Raw genomic sequence first — 23931 nt, forward strand, 5'->3', positions numbered from 1 at the left:
TGTCAACATGGTGAGAGAGATGAGGAAGTCACAGCCAGGCCGAATCAGTCCTGGCTGCTCCACCGTGTTGACAACATGATGCGTGTGATGAGACAGTCACAGCCAGGCCGCATCAATCTTCGCCGCACTGCCTAGTTGTTAATAAGGCGAGAGAGATGAGACAGTCAGAGCCAGGCCGAATCAGTTCTGGCTGCTCCACCGTGTTGACAATAATTATGGTGAAAGAGATGAGACAGTCACAGCCAGGCCAAATCAGTCTTGGCTGCTCTGCCAAGTTGTCAACATGGTGAGAGAGATGAGGCAGTCACAGCCAGGCCGAATCAGTCCTGGCTGCTCCACCGTGTTGACAACATGATGAGAGAGGTGAGGAAGTCACAGCCAGGCCGAATCAATCCTGGCTGCTCCACCGTGCTGACAACATGATGAGAGAGGTGAGGAAGTCACAGCCAGGCCGAATCAATCCTGGCTGCTCCACCGTACTGACAACATGATGCGAGTGATGAGACAGTCACAGCCAGGCCACATCAATCTTCGCCGCACTGTCCAGTTGTTAATATGGCGAGAGAGATGAGACAGTCACAGCCAGGCCGAATCAGTTCTGGCTGCTCCACCGTGTTGATAATAATTATGGTGAGAGAGATGAGACAGTCACAGCCAGGCCAAATCAGTCTTGGCTGCTCTGCCAAGTTGTCAACATGGTGAGAGAGATGAGGAAGTCACAGCCAGGCCGAATCAGTCCTGGCTGCTCCACCGTGTTGACAACATGATGAGAGAGATGAGGAAGTCACAACGACAAATATACTAAAAAAACTCTTACATTAGAATATTAATTAGTGTAAGAGGTATCTATCGATAGAATCAAGATCACTTTCAGGTTGATATTTCTTGAGATGAAAACGAAAGAACATAATAATGAAGGCACATTAGCAAAACCAAAATATTGATCTTTCAGAAATCATTTAGGTATCAAACTTTCGTTTCTCTGCTCAACGTATTTGAAGTAGTCGTGATCGCGTAATAGACGAACGCCTGCTTACCAAATACCCGTAGCACAGTAACATGTGCATATCTCTGCTAATTTTGACTATTTTGCTATACAGTCATGTATATGCAACAGTTGATTAGTTGCAGTCATGCTTCTCTTCATTGGGTTGCTGCTCTAAGGGTTCTGCGACTCTTTACACTAGGCTAGGAAATTCTTCAAGGCCTAACTCATGGTCCCTGAAGTTGATGTTAGGCTTCCCGTAGGGAGATTTCTGCCAGTCAAGCATCATGCTGGAGCATTTTTAACATGCGAGATGGGTCATGGGAGTGTTGATGCTAAAATATGATTTGGAACTATGGGGTTTAAGAATATCCTGGGGACAAAGGTGACCCATGCATGTTACAACAGGAGTAGCAGTTCACGACAGCTTTTAGACTTGTGACTCGTGTTACAACAAGAACAAAGTTCATGACGGCCTTTTGAAGTGGACCCAGCCTTTAGAATTGCACTGCATAGTTACGCCTTTATTTGTTCTTAATTTGGTTCTACATATAGCCATTTCAACAAAATACATAGTAAGGTATTTTAAATCGGGTATTTTGAGGATAATGATCCTTCTGAAGTTATCAAGAACTTAAAAGGTATGTCGAATACATCAGTCCGTCTGTGGCAGTTCTGCTCTCATTGCATTTTGTCTGCTGTGCTGGTGTTTCCGAACCATCCCCCAGAGAGCATCCCCTGCCTAATAACTCAACAAGAAATCCCAAACAAAGCTCTTGTTCTCGTCTGACCGTTAAACGAATCAAGGATGACACATAGCAAAATCCTTGCATCAGCTGATGCTTGAAACCATATAGATACGCTATGATAGCTCCAACCTCGTGATTTTTTTCTGGATACCCCGTTTGGCATCGGTACATCAGTCATCTGACGCTCTTTTAACTTGGGTATGGTTGAGGACGCGGTTGACCTGGACAATGCCCAAAGGGCTCAACACCACAAGGGCGAACCACGACCTCGAGCATTGAAAAACTCCGATGGATCTCGCGGACGCGCACCGAGATCGTTGGGGCGTTTGGCGATATACACCAACAATGGGACTGTCATGAGATAATATGCTACATGATTTCTCAATTCCTTCGGCAATGTTGACGGTAAGGGAACTGAATAAGCTATCTATTTTAGTTTTATACTATGAAACAGTGACGAAAAGAAGTTGAACGGATTACTATACCAATAGGAAAACAAACGGTAAAGCAAATACAAACATTACTTTTATGCTCAGAATTTATCAATTAATAACCAAATACATTTTTGGTACCTTGAAAGCGATGGCGTTTTGGCGTGAGGACGTTTTGACTGGATACCGACACTTAGCCACGTGCTTTTCTAAATTTAGCATATGCCGCCATGACACCGCCTTGAAACACTCTTGATCGAGCCTCACCTGGCCAACCTTACTGATAGCAGCCCATTATAGCCTCGATCCGATACGCTGTACTAAAATGTGGAAGCGGGAATGATTCACTCCTGGCAAAGCGAGGCTGGTTCGACTAGTACCTCGCTGCCTCAGTGTATCATTGCATGCATTGATAGCTGTTATTTCCCGTTTTATATGGCATTATTCTTCCAAAGACAAAGTTATAAGATATTTCCAGGTCTTACTATAGTTACAGCCAAGCTTACCCCATACCTTACGGTAACCCGTAAAGCCCTAGTAATCCTACTTTTCAAGCGATCAAACTACGCTTTCGCAAGTGTTCACCGAATTATGGCTACTCCCGGCTGTATCTTACGTTGGGATTTGACTGCCAATGACATCAGGAATCAAGTCGGTGACGTGATTGAGACGTCCAAGAAGACATATGATGCTATCGGTGCTTTGAAGCAGGAGGAAATCAACTATGATAGCGTCATTCAGGTACGAAAAGACCTCTGTAAGTTTTCGTGTTGTGGACGACGGCAGGAGAGGAGCAGAGGTGAATCGCGGAATGAGTCTGAGAATGCGGATGACTAGAGTGAAAGAGTTCATGAGTTGTGACTTAAAACTTGTACAGTAGAACCTCTCTATTAAGGACACACATGGGTCTGATCATGGGACTGACAAGTGCTGTCCTTAATAGAGAGGTGTCCTGATTAGAGAGGTCAAATTGAATGGAAACAACCAAGTTGGGACCAAAACTAGTGTCCTTAATAGAGAGGTTGTCCTTAATAGAGAGGTGTCTGCTAAGGGAGGTTCCACTGTACCTCTTCTTCTTCAGATTTTGTCCTTGTTCATGCAGGGGTCAGTTCTTGTTAATGTTACAACCGACCAAAACTCAAGACTTGAGTCGTCGATATGATCATTGGACGCATACAGTTCATCCCTCACGTATTGACCAAAACTTGAGACTGAAGTCACTCATGAAATGTATCATCTGAGTCGGGATCCTCTGTGGCCAATGTAAATGATGTGACCTGCATTGTAAATAACCTGCTGCCTTGTAAGTTGTGACTCCAAAATATGGCTTCTGATTTCTGATTAATGAATGTTATCTTTTGTTCAGGCCCTAACTGATGACAATGCTGAATACACCGTCCGCCGTAACATGCTTGACTTCTGTCAGCATGTCTCCCCTGACAAGGTGACCAGAGAAGCAAGTGTCGAGGTGGATAAGAAGCTTTCTGAATTTGATGTTGAGATGAGGTATGCCTGGTTATTGTATTGGAAATTTTGGACGAGTGAACATTCTCGTCATTTAATCAATTGAAATCATGACCTGTCCTTCATTCTTGCACTTGACTTACACGCATTGTAGCCTACATGCTACATGGGCCCATCGCCACAACTGATTGAATACAACAGCTTGGCAAGTTCAGACACTCACACGAAGGACTATTGTTTTTAATCAATGGTGCAATGAGAATGAAGTTATTTCTGCCTTTCCAGCATGCGAAAGGATGTGTTCGATGCGCTTCTTTCCTTTGAGAAGACGAAACCTGAACTGAAACCCGAGGCAAAGAGGTTCCTTGAGAAACTAATCAAACTTGGAAAACGAAATGGTATGTTTGATCTCTCTGTGTATAAAGCTTCTCTTCTTGATCTCAACTGTGTATCAGTCATTACCATATCCCGTAGCCAAAGGGGGGACAAGACAACACAGAGAGTTTATCTCCACTGTCATTGCTACACCAGGAGCGGCAAGGTGACTGTTAGCTTTGCCCAAGCACTCCATGGTGGATATTAATTTTTGTTTCATTGGCATTGGCTCTGGTTGGGGTGACGATTCAATCACCAATGATGCCTGACCCTGAGCAGGTTGCACTTGTCTATGAGTATTGGCCGACCATTGACCCCGAGCCTGACCAGACATAAACTTCCTACTGAATCTGGTCATGTTGGTGGTATTCACTGAACTATTGTATTGGTACGTGAACTGTCTGTTTCAGGTCTCCATCTCTCCAAGGAAACCCAGGACCAGATTAAAGACATCAAGAAATGCATGAGCGACCTTGGCATCGACTTCAGCAAAAACTTGAATGAGGAAAATACAATATTGGAATTTGACTCTGATGAGCTGGGTAAGAGTTCCATATACCAGAGGTGTAATACCAAAAATATATAAGACCCGCTTATATTTTTTTGGTAATACTCTTGAAACTAAATCATGAAGGACTCAGATAATGGTCATGGCAGCAGTATTTCCTCAATCACTGTTGAACAAGTTGGAGTCAATCAGGTTGTCTTCTGAGTTGAAGAGAATCAAACACCAGCTGGTATTGTTGTCTTACTCTTGGAAAATGATTTGAGCCCACAATCCTGGATCACAACTAGCAAGGAAAGAATTGCATGGATGAGTATGACCTCCACATCTGTGCACTGACGTGTCTCATTTATGTTTCAGCTGGTGTGCCCGAGGAGTTTGTGAAAGCCCTCGACAAGACTGAGGGTGGTAAACACAAGGTCTCCCTTAAGTACCCTCACTATTTCCCCATCATGAAGAAATGTAGCAATGGAAATACCCGCCGCATCATTGAAAGAGCATTCAACCGCAGGTGAGATCATCAAAGAGGCAGTAGTGAGGTAGTGATTCTGGGTTCATTTGGGAACTTGTGAGGTGTTTCCCTTGTCGTCTTTCCCTGATAATCATAATTGCCATTGGCATTGTGTTCTGAGGCAATCAATAATTACTCTTGTGTCATTTCTGGTGGATATATTGTGGTTTATTAATTTCAGATGTATTGAAGAAAACACTAAAATATTGGAAGAACTTGTTGAACTCAGGGAGAAGGTAACAATTACTTGCACTTGTGCAGAAGTGTTTAGATGTCCCAGCGTGTATGCTTTGTGTAAATACCACCTCATTCTAAAGTAAGCCTATATTGATATAAAGATGATTTTACTTATAACTTATTCCGTTGTTTCAGACATGTCAGTTACAGTACCTCTCTCTTTGGCCATGCTTTGTTTTACACCAATGATCTTTACACTGACAGCATTGGGGATGTTGAAAGTCGTTTGAATTGTCGACAATAGTGGCCTTTAAGATGTTTTTCTCTCTCCTGCAGAAAGCCAAGTTGCTTGGCTTTCCAACCCATGCCGCCTTCATCCTCGACATGCGTATGGCCAAGAAACCGGAGAGAGTTGCCACATTCTTGTCGGAACTTGCTGTGAAGCTGCAGCCACTCAAAGAGCAAGAAATCAAACAATTCCTCAGTTATAAAGAAGAAGAGGTAATGTTTTGTGATCAGTCAACAACTGAGTAAGGTTATGGTTCATTGCCAGGTTTAGCTTTAAAAGTAGGCCTGTATTGACATGTAAAGCTTGCATTATTGTGTTGTACAAGTTCCAAAGAACATCAGCAGACTATAACCATAAGTGATTGTATCCGCGTACAGTATCAACCACTGGGTGTGCAGGTGCAGACGTCAAAATGCGGAATATAAAAGAAAGAGATGCGAACTCCTACACCTCTGTCCTTAGCAGATTAAGGTGCTGACGTCCTGACAATAACACTGCATTGCTGTTTCCAGATCAGGGCTCAAGGCGGTGATTTCGACGGCAAACTGAATATGTGGGACATGAGATACTACATGACCATGGCCGAGGAGAAGATGTACTCGGTCGACCATAACAAACTGAAGGAATACTTCCCCCTAGAGACCGTCACCAAGGGCCTACTTGAAATCTACCAAACGTTGCTGGGACTCAAGTTTGAGGAGATTGAGAAACCTCATGTTTGGCATGAAGACGTCAAGATGGTAGGCACTTCAAATGACATTTTCTATGATATTCACAAGACACTTTGCTTAGAAACTTCAGTTTTTAAGATGTTGCTGCAGGCTGTTGGAGATGTCTTACAATTTTGGCTTAGTAATAAGATATATATGTTTATTCTAAGGCATGTTCTAGTATCCCCGACTACATGTTTACATGTTGTGTGTATATAGTTTTGTGTGGAAGAAGCCATACTAAGACTAAAGTAATAGATCTCATCGTTTCCTTTTCTCTCACAGTACAAAGTACACGATGCAGCCTCCAATGATCTGATGGGATATTTTTATTTGGATTTATTCCCAAGAGAAGGCAAATATGGCCATGCTGCCTGTTTCGGTCTCCAGGTAGAAATATTACGCTACAATGGAACGTTTACTTGAGGAGGAAAGGAAAGAGAAAACCCTGACTTAGGAATCACAACTGTTCCTTTCTCCCTCGGCGGTTAATGTTCTGTTTCCTTGTATCACCATCTCATTCAGTACTTCAGCAGACCAACATCACTGATTATCAAGAGTCGGCGTCTTATTGGGAGGGTCATCTTGATTTGTCGGTCTCCATTGTGACTTTGGTGTGGAAGGTACTGAATGAGTGTGCTCTTTTGCTACTTGTTCCTTGTTACCTTCACCTCTCATCCAGTTCAAAGTAAAGGACGCCGGCACTAATGAATTGATGGGCTACTTCTATCTTGACCTCTTCCTGAGGAGGGCAAGTTTGGACACGCTGCTTGCTTTGATCTTCAGGTTCTGTGTCATTGCTCAGGGTTTTGACATCCTTCAGCTTCACCATATGACTGATATCGACCTCATTAGTTGATGGCAATGACAATGAAATGCAGAAGATCCCTTGTGTTGTGTGTGTCCTGAACATGTGCTTGCGACCGGGTAAATATTGTGACACAGTTGCTGCTAACTGATGAATAACTTGTATATGCTGCTCAAAGTACACACAGTTACTTTATCTAGCATCTGCTCACTTAGGAGAACTGAATCACTTGACACGAATCATATCCTCTAACATGTTGTCCATCTTGATTGCAGCCTGGTTGTCTGCTGAATAGTAGCAAGAGGCAGATAGCAGTAGCAGCTATGGTAGCCAACTTCAGCAAACCCACCGAGGATAAGCCGGCACTTCTCATGCACGACGAGGTATGTCCAATCTGCTGAAAGTCTTTGCTTGTCACACTAATGACTCCACTTCAACTCAGACCTTTATTGTCAACCTTTATTTAGCTTCCTTGTGATTTGCCTTTGCAGTCGTGACTGGTGCCTACCCTGACAGAATGTTGAAAAGATGAAAACTCCAACACTAAGATGATATTATGTAGTTTGGATTGTCTCACTTCTTACTTGTAAACCCAGTTTGATTTGCTATTTTCAGGTGGAGACTTACTTCCATGAGTTCGGCCATGTCATGCATCAGATCTGTGCCCAAGCTGACTTCTGCCTCTTTAGGTTGGTGGGTCTTTCTTCTGCTACTGCATTCACTATGTGAGCTTCTCGCTTATTTTGGGTCATTTCCCTGTCAATTTTGACCTTGACTTCTGCAGCTAGCATCTTGCTTAACTTATCAATTCTACTCATTACTTTCTCTCATTTCAGCGGCACCAGTGTTGAACGTGACTTTGTTGAGGCACCGTCTCAGATGCTGGAGAACTGGTGTTGGGAGAAGGAACCTCTTAATCAGATGTCTGGCCACTACAAGGATGGGAGTAGCATCCCTGATGAGATGCTGGAGAAGCTCATGAAAGCCAGGATCGCCAACGCTGGTCTCTTTAACCTCAGACAGATTCTGTTAGGAACATTTGATCAAACCATCCACACTTTGCCCAAGGTACTAACCCTCTAACCCCTTACCCACTGTGGATAGACCAAGGCATGGCTAAAGGTTCTTCACATGGTCTGTCTGTGGAGTGGCACCAGCTGTGAGACTGTCGTACGAGAGCAGTTGGTGTCCCCAGGACTGAATCCGTCTGAGCTTCAAGAAGCCAGTGGTTGGGAATTTCTGTTCATCGACACCCGTTTTTAACTTGTTAGAAATATTGTCATCCATGCTCCAGGCAATGGACTTGGTTGTGGGTAGATGCTCTCTAATGTGCTTTGGGCAAAGGACTAGGCTGTAGATAGATTTTCACTTATATATGGTGGGCAGAGGACTCCGCTGTGGGTTGGGTGACTTACATGTATCTGCAGATACGTGCAGATGCTCTCTAATGACTTGACTGCAGATAGATGCTTAGGTAGATGCAGGTAATGGACTTCCATGAATATTCACTTGGCCCTTTCAAGTGTGGATGTCGAGTTGAGAATCCTATTTCTCCATTTCAGGCTGACACCGCACAGATTTTCTCCAACCTATCAACGGAGATTCTTGGTATTTCTGCCACACCAGACACCAACATGTCTGCTTCCTTTGGTCATCTTGCTGGAGGATATGACGCACAATACTATGGATATTTAGTAAGCTCATAGTAATTGTATCTCAGAAGCTCAAATCGAGCCATGATATCTTTACCTCAAGATTGTTTGAATCATGTATTGTGAGAATGAATGTCTGTGGTTCCATGCTGGTTATCAAATGTGCCTGCGCATGATTGAATGACTGAATAATCCAATCTTATGACCTACCTGCACTGCTTATGGCGAGGTCACATTCAGTATGTTTCCAATCTTGTTGTTCAGGTTTGACCTCTGGCTTGTCGGTCCCCATTTGTGCCTTGAACACCAAATCCTAACTTTCTTTATTCTTTCCAGTGGAGTGAGGTGTTCTGTATGGACATGTTTGCGTCGAGGTTTAAAAAGGAAGGCATCATGAGTGCTAAAGTTGGAGCAGATTATCGAAAATACATCCTGGGACCTGGCGGATCAGTGGTAAGTTGGAGTAGCTTTATCTTAATCCGACTGGTGTTCCTGCTATCAAGCTTCTCAATGTTTATGGTAATCAGCATCGTCCAGGGAAGCAGAGATGATATTGTTGTAAAATGTGCCACTTTGTTGAGGTGATAATCCAGCGAGGCAATTCCCCCAAATAACCAAGAATCAATCGAGGCTCCCATTAGGTCATTTTCCAATCTTATCATGTGTATGTGTGTATTTACAGGATGCTAATGAAATGCTACGCAACTTCCTCGGTCGTGATCCTCAGCAAGAAGCATTCCTGATCAGCAAGGGACTCAAACCATAGTGTATGTCACAAGAAGTTACTGCTGTTCCATGCCATCTATTTCCTCGCAAATTGTATGTTATTTAATCTGTTCTGCAACTGATGTATGCCAGCAGCATGTGTTGCAGTATTTGTGTGTGAGATCATGACGAACACGTGTTGAGGAAACCCTTGGCTCAGTTGGTGTATATCATGGTATCTGTGCACAGTCATCTATCATGTTCTTCAAGAGTATACAGTCTTCATAGAATCCATCAAATCCCGACACAACGGATGACAAATGATTACAAATGAGTTTGGATCTGAGCTACTCCGGTACTTCGTTATATTCAAGACGACATTACTGTGAAATTCACTGCAGTTTACATATCAGTCTACACTGTTCAAGTGCATCATGTATCAACCTGTGCGTAGTGTATCATTTATATATGGTTGTCCTTGGATCTATCTGTCTGAACTATATATGCTATGCATGTGCTAGGTTTTGGAAGTTAAGCAGCTTTTTAGAACAACATGTGCTGATCATAACCTCACTTGATTTAAATTACTACTCTAATGTGTCAGGGATATGGAAACTTGTGATAACTTGGGTTTGAAGGGTTAATGCACTATGTTATGTGATGTCAGTTGCTCATGGCCTGATTGATTGTAACTGTGTTGCTCTGAGACTTTCTGTTATCTCTGAGTTATTGTTGTATCAAATTGATTCATCAAGTCTCCAGGTCTAGTGCAGTATGTTACTGTGAATGCCATGCTTTGTCTACCAATCACTCCATCACAGGGTTCGAGGATTAAAATCCTGAGATGAACTCATGGACGATCTTAGCTTATAATCATTGTATTATTTTCTATGAAATTTAAAAATACTACTAATAGTTACAATGGTAAATAAAACGGGAAATGTCACATATCACTTGACTTTGTTCGTTGATTTCCCCCCACGAAGAATACAGGTGGGTTGTTGTGGTGTTCGCTCCAGTGTCAACATATGCAACCCCCACACACATTTGAGCCATTCAATGAAGTGCTGACTGCAAACCTCTGTATCTTGACACGATGAGCCAACGCAAGATGAGGGCTTGTGAGGCATGGAAATCCGCCTAAGGGAATTTCTCGCACAAGGACCCAAGGGATCAGGAGAATTTCAATGCAGGGCTGTCTACGAGATTTCTTTTCCAAAACAGGTTTACCGTTACCATAAGGGGTAGGTACACCGTATTTATAGAAATCCACCACTCTTATCTCCAGAACTGGAACGCCAGACAAAGAAAAGTCACTTGGCCCCAAGGTTTCAGGAGAGACCGGGGTAATAATGTAAAGCGCTTTGAGCGGGCAAACGGCCTGGATACTGCGCTATATAAGACGCATCATTATCATTATTATTGGAGAATGGGCAGTATCACGCTGCCGATTGGATATTTATAGCGGCGCGTCACGCGTGACGTCACGATACACGTACTAAGGTCTCATTAGGGACTTTTTTGTATTCATGCGCGGCCAACCGTAGTTCCTAATAGATCATTGATTTCTTGGTCCTCACAGTACGCCAGTGTTGATTTAGCGGTTGTTTTGGCAAAGACATGTTTTTGGAGTTTCTGAAACCTGGAGCGCTACTCAATAGGTGGCTGACAAGAATCTTCGCATTTTACTGCTGTAGCCGACGTATGTGTACACTGAACTTGGGATGTGCGTCGGTCCCTTGTTGAAATGCCGTACAGTACATTTCTTCCTGAATAATTTTTACAGTGACCATTCTCCCGTGGAAGACAGTTGCTTACGCTACACAAAAATTTTAAAAAAATCGAGGGTCAACCATTAAACTTTTGAGATACATGTATGTTGAATTTTGCACAAATCAGCGAAAAACGCACCAACTGGCACTGGACGGCATTTCAACACGGGGCCGGCCGACGCACATTCCAAGTTCAGTGTACACTACACATACGTTAGCAACAACAGTAAAATGCGTAGTTTCTTGTCAGCCACCTATTGAGTAGCGCTCCAGGTTTCAGAAACTCCTAAAAAAAATCTTTGCCAAAACAACTGCTAAATCAACACTGGCGTACTGTGAGGACCAAGAAATCAATGATTTTTTAGGAACTTTGGTTGGCCGCGCATGAATACAAAAAAGTCCCTAATGAGACCTTAACAAGTAGGCCCTGACTCGCACAGTCAAAAAATTAGGAAGGAACGAAAGCGCCTCAAGTGTCAAGGTTGGGATCGGGAATGAGTGCCACCTGCCACGGCGAGGATGTTCGTCATGGTAACCAGATTAATCCGCGTTATTATTTCGTCCCATGTTTTACTCTCAATTTTGACCAAAAACTCAATCTCCAGTACAAACAGTACAAAATAACTGCACTAGTTTAGGGTTGTACTCTGTTACACGCGTTCAAACAAGGAGAATTATGACCATGAATCTTGAACTTCGTTGTTGGCGACGGCATGGCGGTGTGATTTGGTCGTTCGGTAAACAACAACGCACCTGTGCTGTCAACCTCATGATCATTTTTGTTCAAAAAACATCTTTCAAACTGCAATAACAGGTTCAACAACATGTCAAGATCGGCGGGAACACTTATAACAACACACAATGCAACATTTATCCCACCGAGGCTGATGCCAGGGTAAGTTTGGGCTACTATTCCTCAGAAACGGATACCAGCCAAGGACTGAGTGAAGGAGCCTGACAATGATAGATAGGGGCCTAGGCCTATCCAGGCTAAATTAAGTAATTAAGCCTACTGTACAAGTACAAGTACAATACTTGTTGATGGAGAAGAAACAGTCCCACGCCATACCTGGGGTTCCTCCAAAGGATGGGTGTCAATCCTAGATCCCTTATTCATTGTTCCTGTGGTTTACTGTCGTTTCGCTACATTGCCAGTTCGCTACCAGTCGTTTCGCTGCATGTGGCGGTCGTTTCGTTACATGGTAGGTCGTTTCGCTACATGGGTGGAGTCGTTTCGCTACATGATGGGTACGGTCGTTTCGCGACATGGAGGGCGTTTCGCTACATGGGTGGAGTCGTTTCGCGACATGGATGTAGGTCATTTCGCTACATCGTAGGTCGTTTCGCTACATTATTCCCCTATTACTCCCTAAGTTTGTGCTAAACTCCGGGCTAAATATCTGTTGTGAATTTAGGGAAAAAATGCTCGAGTATAGTACAATTACAGATTCGTCTTCGGGTAATCATCATTATCATCATCATCATCATCATTATCATCATCATCATCATTATTCACGGCGTAGTAACCAAATTTGATTTTTGCCGCATGCAGTTTGAACGGGCTAAGTGTGCGGGTGCATGACAAAAGTTTGAAACAAAAACTCGGAAATGTTCTGTTCGTTCCAAAAAAAGTTTGTTATAGGGTAACGAAATAAAAACGTAACAAATGTCTACCAATTCAAAGTCCTCCACACTTATTTACAAAAGTAATACTGGCGGTTTTAATTAATATGTAAAGTCGAGGACTTAGTGAGCCCCCCTTTAGGTCGGGGGAGCTCCCCCGAACCCCCCTACGAGCATATGTTATTAAGTGCAAGCTCTAACAACTACAGCTGTTACAATGGGGGGACACCCCCAAACCCCCCTCCGTCGACATAGGTTTTTACCAGTGCGTTGGGGGAAGCTCCCCCCAACCCCCCCCCCCCCCCCGGTGGACAGTCAACTAGCCCTTCTGTGTCATACTGCTGGAGGGGGGGGGGGGGGGGGTGCGATGGGACCATCCATATAGTTCCTTCCGACACATTTTTTGTTTTGGTAATGTAATACATTGTGATTGTCCTTATTCACGGGAATCGGGCGTTTCCAGTGATATACGACATAAGTAGGTTGTCCTCATGCATTCACTTTGGAAACGCATTGTAAAATAGATGTTACGTCCTGTTAATGGGGCACGTCATCATCGCGTACAGCAGGGTCCATATGACCATTCATTGGCGGATACATGGATACAATCGAGCGGCCGACCACTGAGGCGAGAGCATTTTCCATTAGGCTTGCCAGGACCAATTAAGCAGGTGCACTAATTGGCTTAATTGGCTAGGCCCGCAATAGCTGGTAATGACGTATTGCAAGAAGACATTGACTTCAGGGGCTATGATCACGTGCTGTTTGCGATCGGCGGGAACGATTTATCTATGTGCCCCCAGCCGATACAAGTCTTCAAGCGACTGAAGAACCTGGTCGGCAAGTGCTAGAAGCAGGGGCCACGAGCAAGCATAACTTCGCTTATGGAAAGATTCAACACAAGCAAGAGTCGCTACAGAGTCCCAGAGAAGTACAACAAATGTGTCGCCAAGATCAACGCGTTATTGAGAAAAGATAAGAGAATCGACTTAATCGAACTTAAGTCTATCCACCGGCAGTCGCAGATGAAGAGTGATGGTGTGCATCTCAACGACGACGGACAACACAGACTGGCACGAGAAATCCGGGGCGGTATCCTTAGGAGGCGCTAGGCCTTTGGTGCAGCATTGATATACGGCCCTTTTCAGGGCCCTCAAAAAAGTAAAAGAGACAAATGTGCATGGCCTACAGATATTTCTAAGCAAGTAATAAAAATAAAGAAATAAATCGTGCAATTCTGACCCTATAGAACAATATACCAACTTTTTTAGGATTTTAACAAAAAATGGGGCCGGGCGTTTTTCGTAGGGGCGGGCGGGGACGATCACCAACTCTTTTTTTTATGTGGCCTAACCCAGGCCAGGACGACAAGAACCCCTTGCGCGCCATCAAACCGTATAAGTTTTTTTACCGGCAAACTGTGCTATAATAAATTTGTAGTCACCACCGGGAATTATAGTAGGGTAAAATAGAGTAAAAATAATGACTCCACCCATATAGCGAAACGACCTACGATGTAGCGATATGACCTACATCCATGTAGCGAAACGACTCCACCCATGTAGCGAAACGACCTACCATGTAACGAAACGACCGCCACATGTAGCGAAACGACTGGTAGCGAACTGGCAATGCAGCGAAACAGCCTGATACCGTTCCTGTAGTGTTACGCACGAACAACACAATGTTCACCTAGCCTAGTCGAGTGTTGTTGTTCTGTATCGCGTTATCAAAATCATCTAATACCAGACCATATAGATTTAGATTTTCAGAAAGATCTTTACGAACTCGTTAAATGGGTATGGGGAGGGGGGATTTTGAGGAAATTCAATGCAAGCAATGCTGGCCTTCCTTCGAAGAAAGCATATTTCTATCAAATTCAATGCATGTAATTGTGGATCCCCTCTAGGGACAATGGACGAATTGTATTTTACCAGGCCTTCCAGGATTGTTAATTATCATGCAAATTTCCCACCCTAAGGTCAAGGCTGCACACACCTGTGCCAATCTTGGCCAGTGCAGGGGGCCAAAACTGAAAAGATACCGGTAGAAAGTGCAAGATTGTCTATTGAGTGGAATAGGTTCAGAGTTTAGAATATAGGAATGAGTTATGCCAGAAGCCAGCAACTAATTACCACGCTTTTTTGTATATTTTCACAGGTATAAGGGTCACTGCCCAACAATCAAATTTGACTATGGGGAAACCTATGGCCATGCAACAGCAAAATATTTCCAAGATTACAGATCAGCTACATTGAACAGCTCAAAGAGTACATATGCTGAGGGTGGCCAGTTCCCAACTTACTACACGCATGATCCAACACTTGTAATAAGCAACAGGACGAGGACAAGAGATCGCTTCTTGTGTGCACCCAAGTATCAACTCAACAATGTCGACCATGACAGAGTGCAGGAACTCAACCAGTTTGATGAGGTATTGGAGTTTTTGATGTACCATATCGAACATTTCTCCTCCCGGGGATGAGTTCTCTTGAGGTTTCCATTTGTAGATTGGCAAAATTGTATCACTGCAAGCATAATTTCCCAAGTGAAATCATGTGACCCCAGAATAATGAAACAAGTACCAGTAAATGCAGCAGGTCATTTTTCGTATCGATGCACATGTCACTTCACCCTCCTGTCATGTCAATATTGTCATGTCACTTTTCAAGTGTGAGTGAGTGAACAAAAATGCTTGTAACAAGTGACATAGGACATGTCACATCAATAATCCTGTGTCAACTCTGCCTAACAATACTACATCTCACTTTTCACACATTTTTTCTTTGCCACTTTTACTTCAGCTGTCTCAGGCCCATCGGGAGTACTATAAAGACAAGAGCAGTATGGTGGGACGAGTCGATGCATTTGTTATTCCAACAAAAGCTGAGGATCAGTTTAAGAAACATATACCTTTGTAAGTATGGGTGTGATGACTGTTGCACTGCTTGGCATAATGCTTGCTTGTGTTACAATAACATTAACAACACTAGGGTTTGCCCGAATGCTTCTTTCAAGACAAGAAGAGGGAAACTTATTCTATCGCACATGCACCAACCGGACCAATCTTGAGTGGAACCGAACCCATGGATGCCCTCAGAGGTGATAGTGTCTGTTGTTATTTCAAGCATTCTTACCACTGAACCACTTTGACAGTCCTGTTCTGATTACTGCATGAATGTGGACACTATGTTAGTAAGAGCTATGGGGCAAGTGGTGATCGCCTTTTCATTTTGAACCATGTTCATGTCATCTGATGACAATATTATTTGTGGTCAGCATTTTCTACAGTATTTTTATACTATTAAAGGCCTTCTATGTTTGTTCAAAGATTTGAAAATTTTATAAGTCCAACTCGAAAATTTTTGTAAATGCCCTGAATAAAAACTCTAACAATGCTGTTGTGAACAGATATACACAACTTTCAGCAAATTTTCATGCACAATTACTGCGCTACAGCATTGTGTATTTCTATTTTCCTGAACCACCAGTAAATACAATGAACGCGAATGGTGTACCCCTTTAAGGTACGAAATCCGGGGACTATGCGGCCAGCAGTAACTATTGACTACGTTAAATATTAGAGTTTGACCTCTGTGACCTTGAAAAGTAGGTCAAATAAAAAAACCTGGGTGATATTTGATGCAGCATTATTAGATACATGGACCACCATGGGGACCATGATACCAAAGATGTACTAACATTTATTCAAGATGTCAATCTGAAATATGCTGCCGTAAAAAGTCTGCACCAGATGTTGATAAGTAAATTGCTTTCTTCACGCTGCTTCTTGTCCTGCTCTTCCTTCTCCATCACATCCATACTGGGTACTTTATATCTGTGGTTTGGTTACTCACCACGGCACAGCGGATCACTGGCATTCTCATAGCAGCAAGTCGGGATATTGGACAATATTCATCATCAGATGGACTATTCAAAATAAAGCTCGCAGTCAAGTTGCCCTTGGACTTGGCAGTTGGACATATTGCAATGAATGTTTAATGTGAATACTCTTACTTCAGTTCCAATGTACTGTAAACATGGTGGTCATCTGGTCCAAACAGCTTGTTAAACAAATGTCCTGTGCCAGTTTGTACAAGTTCCCCATACCAGACTATGATAATATGACCTGTTCTTTCAGTTCAGGTTTCAGTTGTATACATGTAGGTGTTAAGAAGATTGCATCTTCATCCATCAATCAAGGGTTAAACTAAATATACAGTGACAACCCCCGTTTTCTTGACTCCACTGTTAATGCTTGATGTAACCCTTGAAGGCTCAAGATGAAGTTTAAAATGTCGTATTGCACTTTGAAACATGGTGGATTCTGTGATAATAAATGATACTGTGATGCATCTGTTTTCACGTTTGGTTATGATGACTGAGGTAATAGATGGGGAGAGGAGTTTATCCACTTCTCTAATATGGATAGATGAGATAGTGGTAAAGGTGTTATATCGACCTCCCTACTATGGATAAGATAGAAGCAGATGGGGAAAGGTATTATATCGACCTACCTGCTATGGATAAGATAGAAGCGGATGGGGAAAGGTGTTATATCGACCTCCCTACTATGGATAAGATAGAAGCGGATGGGGAAAGGTATTATATCGACCTACCTGCTATGGATAAGATAGAAGCAGATGGGGAAAGGTGTTATATCGACCTCCCTGCTATGGATAAGATAGAAGCGGATGGGGAAAGGTATTATATCGACCTACCTGCTATGGATAAGATAGAAGCGGATGGGGAAAGGTGTTATATCGACCTACCTGCCATATGGATAAGATAGAAGCGGATGGGGAAAGGTATTATATCGACCTACCTGCTATGGATAAGGTGCTGAAAGCTACCGACCTCCCTACCATGGATGAGATAGATGTAGATGGGTAAAATGGGCGATCTAAGGTGGGGATTTTGGCCACTGGGGTGATGGTCATGGTACAGGCATTACATTGCTGGATGATGTGAAGCTTAACAGGTGTTTGTGCCAAGTTTTACAAAATGCAAGGAACTTTTATTTGATGTCTGTGTATTGATGGCAGGATCTGTGTTCACATCGTGCTTCGTGGTCTCCATTGCTGGCTACCACTCAAAGGGCCCAGGTTGTCAGTCAGACGAAACAAGAAGCCATGGTCCCTTAGATCCCACACGGATGGCCTATAGTGGACTCCATACCTCTAGCAAACAGCCAGAAGGGCAGCAACTCCGGTAATAAAAAGAATGACGATGATGAAATGTTCATGAGACAGCTCAATTGTCTTGGTAAGTTGTCTGTATTTGCTACAGGAACATGCCACATATTATCATTCATCTGATTTTTCTTTCTGTGACCATGGTGACCATCTTAAATCAGAATCGAGTTGTGTGAAAAATACACATTTTTTAACAAAGTGATAATTGGTTTTTCCTTAGGCGGGCACACCTTTCTCCTGTATCGCATTTCTAAGTATTCCTCAGCCTCGAACAGCTTAATATTGATAATACTCACAATCACATGAATGATAATCAAATTCCTGGCAGTTGCCGAACAAAGGTAGATGTTGTCTTTGATGTGCAGAGAAAAGTTGGTGTAGGTGCTACCCTCAGTGCAGTTAACCTTTCTTTCAGGTCTTTGCTTACTTAGATTGTTTGATCTCCTAGCTGGAGATGTTGGTGTAGGTGCTACCCTCAGTGCAGCTAACCTTTCTTTCAGGTCTTTGCTTACTTAGATTGTTTGGTCTCCTAGCTAGAGATGTTGGTGTAGGTGCTACCCTCAGTGCAGCTAACCTTTCTTTCAGGTCTTTGCTTACTTAGATTGTTTGGTCTCCTAGCTTGAGATGTTGGTGTAGGTGCTACCCTCAGTGCAGTTAACCTTTCTTTCAGGTCTTTGCTTACTTAGATTGTTTGGTCTCCTAGCTGGAGATGTTGGTGTAGGTGCTACCCTCAGTGCAGCTAACCTTTCTTTCAGGTCTTTGCTTACTTAGATTGTTTGGTCTCCTAGCTGGAGATGTTGGTGTAGGTGCTACCCTCAGTGCAGCTAACCTTTCTTTCAGGTCTTTGCTTACTTAGATTGTTTGGTCTCCTAGCTAGAGATGTTGGTGTAGGTGCTACCCTCAGTGCAGCTAACCTTTCTTTCAGGTCTTTGCTTACTTAGATTGTTTGGTCTCCTAGCTAGAGATGTTGGTGTAGGTGCTACCCTCAGTGCAGCTAACCTTTCTTTCAGGTCTTTGCTTACTTAGATTGTTTGGTCTCCTAGCTAGAGATGTTGGTGTAGGTGCTACCCTCAGTGCAGCTAACCTTTCTTTCAGGTCTTTGCTTACTTAGATTGTTTCTAGCTAGAGATGTTGGTGTAGGTGCAGCCATTTAGTACAGGCTTGGTGCCTCTCTCCTGATTGCAACAGAAGCAGGCATGTCTAAGTGCTGTCAGTACATTCAAGACTAGTGGCAAATCAGTTTTTCTGGTGGGATCTAGTTTTGATGCTTCTTCTTGATGCACAGTGGGCTTATTGCTCCGTGTGCACACTCACCTTTTATGATTTATTTTAATCACAAAAGCACAACTGATAACAGTGTTTACATTCAATTAAGTAAAATCTGGCTTACAGACTGACAGAATAAGAAATACCCCCCCCCCCCAAATATATATCTTTGTGCACCTCAAGTTTTTGTGTAATTTACGTTTATTGTTCCTTTCGTTTCTTGCAGCTTGATCCTTTCAACCAAATACAAAAATGATGTGCACTTACCCAAGCTTGATGGGATCATCAGGAGATCTCAACCCATCCCAAAGAGTGTGTCAACATCAAAAATGTCTGTAAGGGATAGAGCCATGAGAGATGTGCACTTTGAGAAGCGTTAGGAGCCCGACCATGAAGAAAAGTAACGTTCACACCAAACTAAATCCTTTATGTACACTGTGATATCGACGGCATTTCCATAGTTTTGTAACATGAACAAAGAAATTATTGTAGAAATATACCGGTGAATAATAGGGATGTAGACCCTTCATCAAGACCGTTTTCATTTTAGTGATATTTCTTATGGATGTACATGTATAGACATAGAGTAGACACTTTTTCAGATACATATACTTATTGGATGTGTTGATTTGCAGAGGGATAGAACATGAAAGGTTAATGACGAATTCTATCCTTGCTTTTGCATTATGATCATGTATGTACTGACCTAGCTTCTTCACCATGCATTATGATCATGTATGTACTGACCTTCTTCACCATGCATTATGATCATGTATATACTGACCTTCTTCACCATGCATTATGATCATGTATGTACTGACCTTCTTCACCATGCATTATGATCATGTATGTACTGACCTTCTTCACCATGCATTATGATCATGTATGTACTGACCTTCTTCACCTTTTGTTGTATTGTTGTATAAACTAACTGGATGATTTGACAATTGTGACCTTTTGTAATGAAGGCAGTACAGCTGATAAAGAAACAGATTAACCAGGGTGCGAAATGAATTTACCCTGCATTTAAATGGAAAATGCCTTATGCTTGGCTTTTTACCTTGTAGGTTTACTAACTATTTTTTGAAAATATATTATCGAATCATGGAAAAACTGTTCTTCTTAAATATTTGGTAATGCATAACAAGTCCTTGATGAAAAACCAACATCAGCGACTAGGTGATGAAACTTTATGATGTAAGTGTCCCGATGATATTGCATCATCACAATCTGAAGTTGAGAGTGGAGGAACAGTTATCGATGACATGGCCCATATAACCCTGCTGAGAACACTCACAACACTAGGACTCAAATCCTGAAGGTAATCCAACAATATCCCCAATAACCCCTCTATTGATAGAATGAGCTGGGAAGAAGAGCCTAAGTCCAATGTGTTGCTCAGCTGATGAGCTGGCACAATAATCTCACCTGGTCCCAGTTGTCGCCAATAACATGATGTCTTCCTCAATATGAAACCTGTCCCAGGATGTCCCAGTCAACACAAAAAAACTTCTCCAAGACAGTCCTGACCTCTGGATGTCCCGTGAAAATGAAAACGGATTTCCCAGCTGAGAAGACTGCTTGGTCTCTGTCACAAGATGTCCTCGTCCACATGAAGACAGATATCCCAGCTGAGAAGACTGCTCGGTCGATCTCTGTCACAAGATGTCCTCGCTGACATAAAGACAGATCTCCCAGCTGAGAAGACTGCTCGGTCGATCTCTGTCACAAGATGTCCTCACTGACATATAGACAGATCTCCCAGCTGAGAAGACTACTCAGTCGATCTCTGTCAAAAGATGTCCTCGCTGACATAAAGACAGATCTCCAGCTGAGAAGACTACTCGGTCGATCTCTGTCAAAAGATGTCCTCGCTGACATATAGACAGATCTCCAGCTGAGAAGACTACTCGGTCGATCTCTGTCAAAAGATGTCCTCGCTGACATATAGACAGATCTCCCAGCTGAGAAGACTGCTCGGTCGATCTCTGTCAAAAGATGTCCTCGGTGACATATAGACAGATCTCCCAGCTGAGAAGACTGCTTGGTCTCTGTCACAAGATGTCCTCACTGACATGAAGACAGATCTCCCAGCTGAGAAGACTGCTCGGTCGATCTCTGTCACAAGATGTCCTCGCTGACATAAAGACAGATCTCCCAGCTGAGAAGACTGCTCAGTCGATCTCTGTCACAAGATGTCCTCGCTGACATATAGACAGATCTCCAGCTGAGAAGACTGCTTGGTCGATCTCTGTCACAAGATGTCCTCGCTGACATATAGACAGATCTCCAGCTGAGAAGACTGCTCGGTCGATCTCTGTCACAAGATGTCCTCGCTGACATAAAGACAGATCTCCCAGCTGAGAAGACTGCTCAGTCGATCTCTGTCACAAGATGTCCTCGTCCACATAAAGACAGATCTCCAGCTGAGAAGACTGCTTGGTCGATCTCTGTCACAAGATGTCCTCGCTGACATAAAGACAGATCTCCCAGCTGAGAAGACTGCTCAGTCGATCTCTGTCACAAGATGTCCTCGCTGACATAAAGACAGATCTCCCAGCTGAGAAGACTGCTCAGTCGATCTCTGTCACAAGATGTCCTCGTCCACATAAAGACAGATCTCCAGCTGAGAAGACTGCTCAGTCGATCTCTGTCACAAGATGTCCTCGCTGACATAAAGACAGATCTCCCAGCTGAGAAGACTGCTCAGTCGATCTCTGTCACAAGATGTCCTCGCTGACATAAAGACAGATCTCCCAGCTGAGAAGACTGCTCGGTCGATCTCTGGTACAAGATGTCCTCGCTGACATAAAGACAGATCTCCCAGCTGAGAAGACTGCTTGGTCGATCTCTGGTACAAGATGTCCTCGCTGACATAAAGACAGATCTCCCAGCTGAGAAGACTGCTCAGTCGATCTCTGTCACAAGATGTCCTCGCTGACATATAGACAGATCTCCCAGCTGAGAAGACTGCTTGGTCGATCTCTGTCACAAGATGTCCTCCCTGACATATAGACAGATCTCCAGCTGAGAAGACTGCTTGGTCGATCTCTGTCACAAGATGTCCTCACTGACATATAGACAGATCTCCAGCTGAGAAGACTACTCGGTCGATCTCTGTCAAAAGATGTCCTCGCTGACATATAGACAGATCTCCCAACTGAGAAGACTGCTCGGTCGATCTCTGTCACAAGATGTCCTCGCTGACATAAAGACAGATCTCCAGCTGAGAAGACTGCTCGGTCGTTCTCTGTCACAAGATGTCCTCGCTGACATATAGACAGATCTCCCAACTGAGAAGACTGCTCGGTCGATCTCTGTCACAAGATGTCCTCGCTGACATAAAGAGAGATCTCCCAGCTGAGAAGACTGCTCAGTCGATCTCTGTCACAAGATGTCCTCGCTGACATATAGACAGATCTCCCAGCTGAGAAGACTGCTCGGTCGATCTCTGTCACAAGATGTCCTCGCTGACATAAAGAGAGATCTCCCAGCTGAGAAGACTGCTCGGTCGATCTCTGTCACAAGATGTCCTCGCTGACATAAAGAGAGATCTCCCAGCTGAGAAGACTACTCGGTCGATCTCTGTCAAAAGATGTCCTCGCTGACATATAGACAGATCTCCCAGCTGAGAAGACTGCTTGGTCGATCTCTGTCACAAGATGTCCTCGTCCACATGAAGACAGATATCCCAGCTGAGAAGACTGCTCGGTCGATCTCTGTCACAAGATGTCCTCACTGACATATAGACAGATCTCCAGCTGAGAAGACTGCTCGGTCGATCTCTGTCACAAGATGTCCTCGCTGACATATAGACAGATCTCCCAGCTGAGAAGACTGCTCGGTCGATCTTTGTCACAAGATGTCCTCGCTGACATATGTAAGATCTCCAGCTGAGAAGACTGCTCGGTCGATCTCTGTCACAAGATGTCCTCACTGACATATAGACAGACCTCCCAGCTGAGAAGATTGCTTGGTCTCTGTCACAAGATGTCCTCGTCCACATGAAGACAGATCTCCCAGCTGAGAAGACTGCTCGGTCGATCTCTGTCACAAGATGTCCTCACTGACATATAGACAGATCTCCAGCTGAGAAGACTGCTCGGTCGATCTCTGTCACAAGATGTCCTCGCTGACATAAAGACAGATCTCCCAGCTGAGAAGACTGCTCGGTCGATCTCTGTCACAAGATGTCCTCGTCCACATAAAGACAGATCTCCCAGCTGAGAAGACTGCTCGGTCGATCTCTGTCACAAGATGTCCTCGCTGACATAAAGACAGATCTCCCAGCTGAGAAGACTGCTTGGTCTCTTTCACATGAAAATACCTCCCAGATTGCTTGGCGAATGTCACAAGATGTCTTCGAGACGTTAAAGACGTGAAAACCCTTCCGTTGTTTGCCACTTCCACATTATGTCAAAGCTGCTATGAGCTGAGGAAGGAGACCTGGCCAGAGGGAGCATGAATCCATGACCAGTTATATGGAGATCTCCAGCAGCTATGCAGGACCACCACTTTATGATAAAATCCGGACTGACTGTCTAAAACGTGGTGAACGAAAGAAAAAGAAGAAGCTATGAATGAGCGAAGATGTCAGAAGACAATTTTGCCCACCATCGAAAAGAAAATGTCGTTCTTGTGCCACTTCTCCCTGAGGGATGGAGGGAAAACAACACTACGAATGATGCTCAATGAAGACAAAATGAACACAATG

At 43.5% G+C, this 23931-nt stretch overlaps 2 protein-coding genes across 2 annotated transcripts; both read left to right on the forward strand.

Moving 5' to 3' along the window:
- Positions 1-2489: 2489 nt before the first annotated feature.
- Positions 2490-10311, forward strand: LOC135486227 (thimet oligopeptidase-like). The gene is made up of 15 exons (XM_064768888.1): positions 2490-2906; positions 3532-3671; positions 3915-4027; positions 4415-4546; positions 4870-5020; positions 5202-5256; positions 5534-5698; positions 5999-6226; positions 6482-6586; positions 7280-7387; positions 7620-7693; positions 7841-8072; positions 8567-8698; positions 8993-9109; positions 9339-10311. The coding sequence occupies exons 1-15, from the start codon at positions 2505-2507 to the stop codon at positions 9420-9422; spliced, it is 2238 nt and encodes a 745-aa protein (XP_064624958.1). The 5' UTR covers positions 2490-2504; the 3' UTR covers positions 9423-10311.
- A 1324-nt stretch (positions 10312-11635) lies between these two features.
- LOC135486095 (ciliary microtubule inner protein 2C-like) lies at positions 11636-20303 on the forward strand. Its single transcript, XM_064768604.1, has 4 exons — positions 11636-12028; positions 14917-15190; positions 15561-15673; positions 19444-20303. Exons 1-4 carry the CDS (start codon positions 11958-11960, stop codon positions 19595-19597), a joined length of 612 nt encoding a protein of 203 aa, XP_064624674.1. The 5' UTR covers positions 11636-11957; the 3' UTR covers positions 19598-20303.
- The last annotated feature ends 3628 nt before the right edge of the window (positions 20304-23931 follow it).

This window comes from Lineus longissimus, chromosome 4 (assembly GCF_910592395.1).
Source record: "Lineus longissimus chromosome 4, tnLinLong1.2, whole genome shotgun sequence".
Taxonomy (NCBI): domain Eukaryota; kingdom Metazoa; phylum Nemertea; class Pilidiophora; order Heteronemertea; family Lineidae; genus Lineus; species Lineus longissimus.

Bases quoted from the DNA above. Each gene is read 5' to 3' on its own strand.
- LOC135486227 (XM_064768888.1), top strand. From the start codon at position 2,505: ATGATTCACTCCTGGCAAAGCGAGGCTGGTTCGACTAGTACCTCGCTG. The intron at 5,021-5,201 runs GTGAGATCATCA...TATTAATTTCAG, and splicing joins GAAAGAGCATTCAACCGCAG to ATGTATTGAAGAAAACACTA. The intron at 6,227-6,481 runs GTAGGCACTTCA...TTTCTCTCACAG, and splicing joins GGCATGAAGACGTCAAGATG to TACAAAGTACACGATGCAGC.
- LOC135486095 (XM_064768604.1), top strand. From the start codon at position 11,958: ATGTCAAGATCGGCGGGAACACTTATAACAACACACAATGCAACATTT. The intron at 12,029-14,916 runs GTAAGTTTGGGC...ATATTTTCACAG, and splicing joins CCACCGAGGCTGATGCCAGG to GTATAAGGGTCACTGCCCAA. The intron at 15,191-15,560 runs GTATTGGAGTTT...CTTTTACTTCAG, and splicing joins AACTCAACCAGTTTGATGAG to CTGTCTCAGGCCCATCGGGA.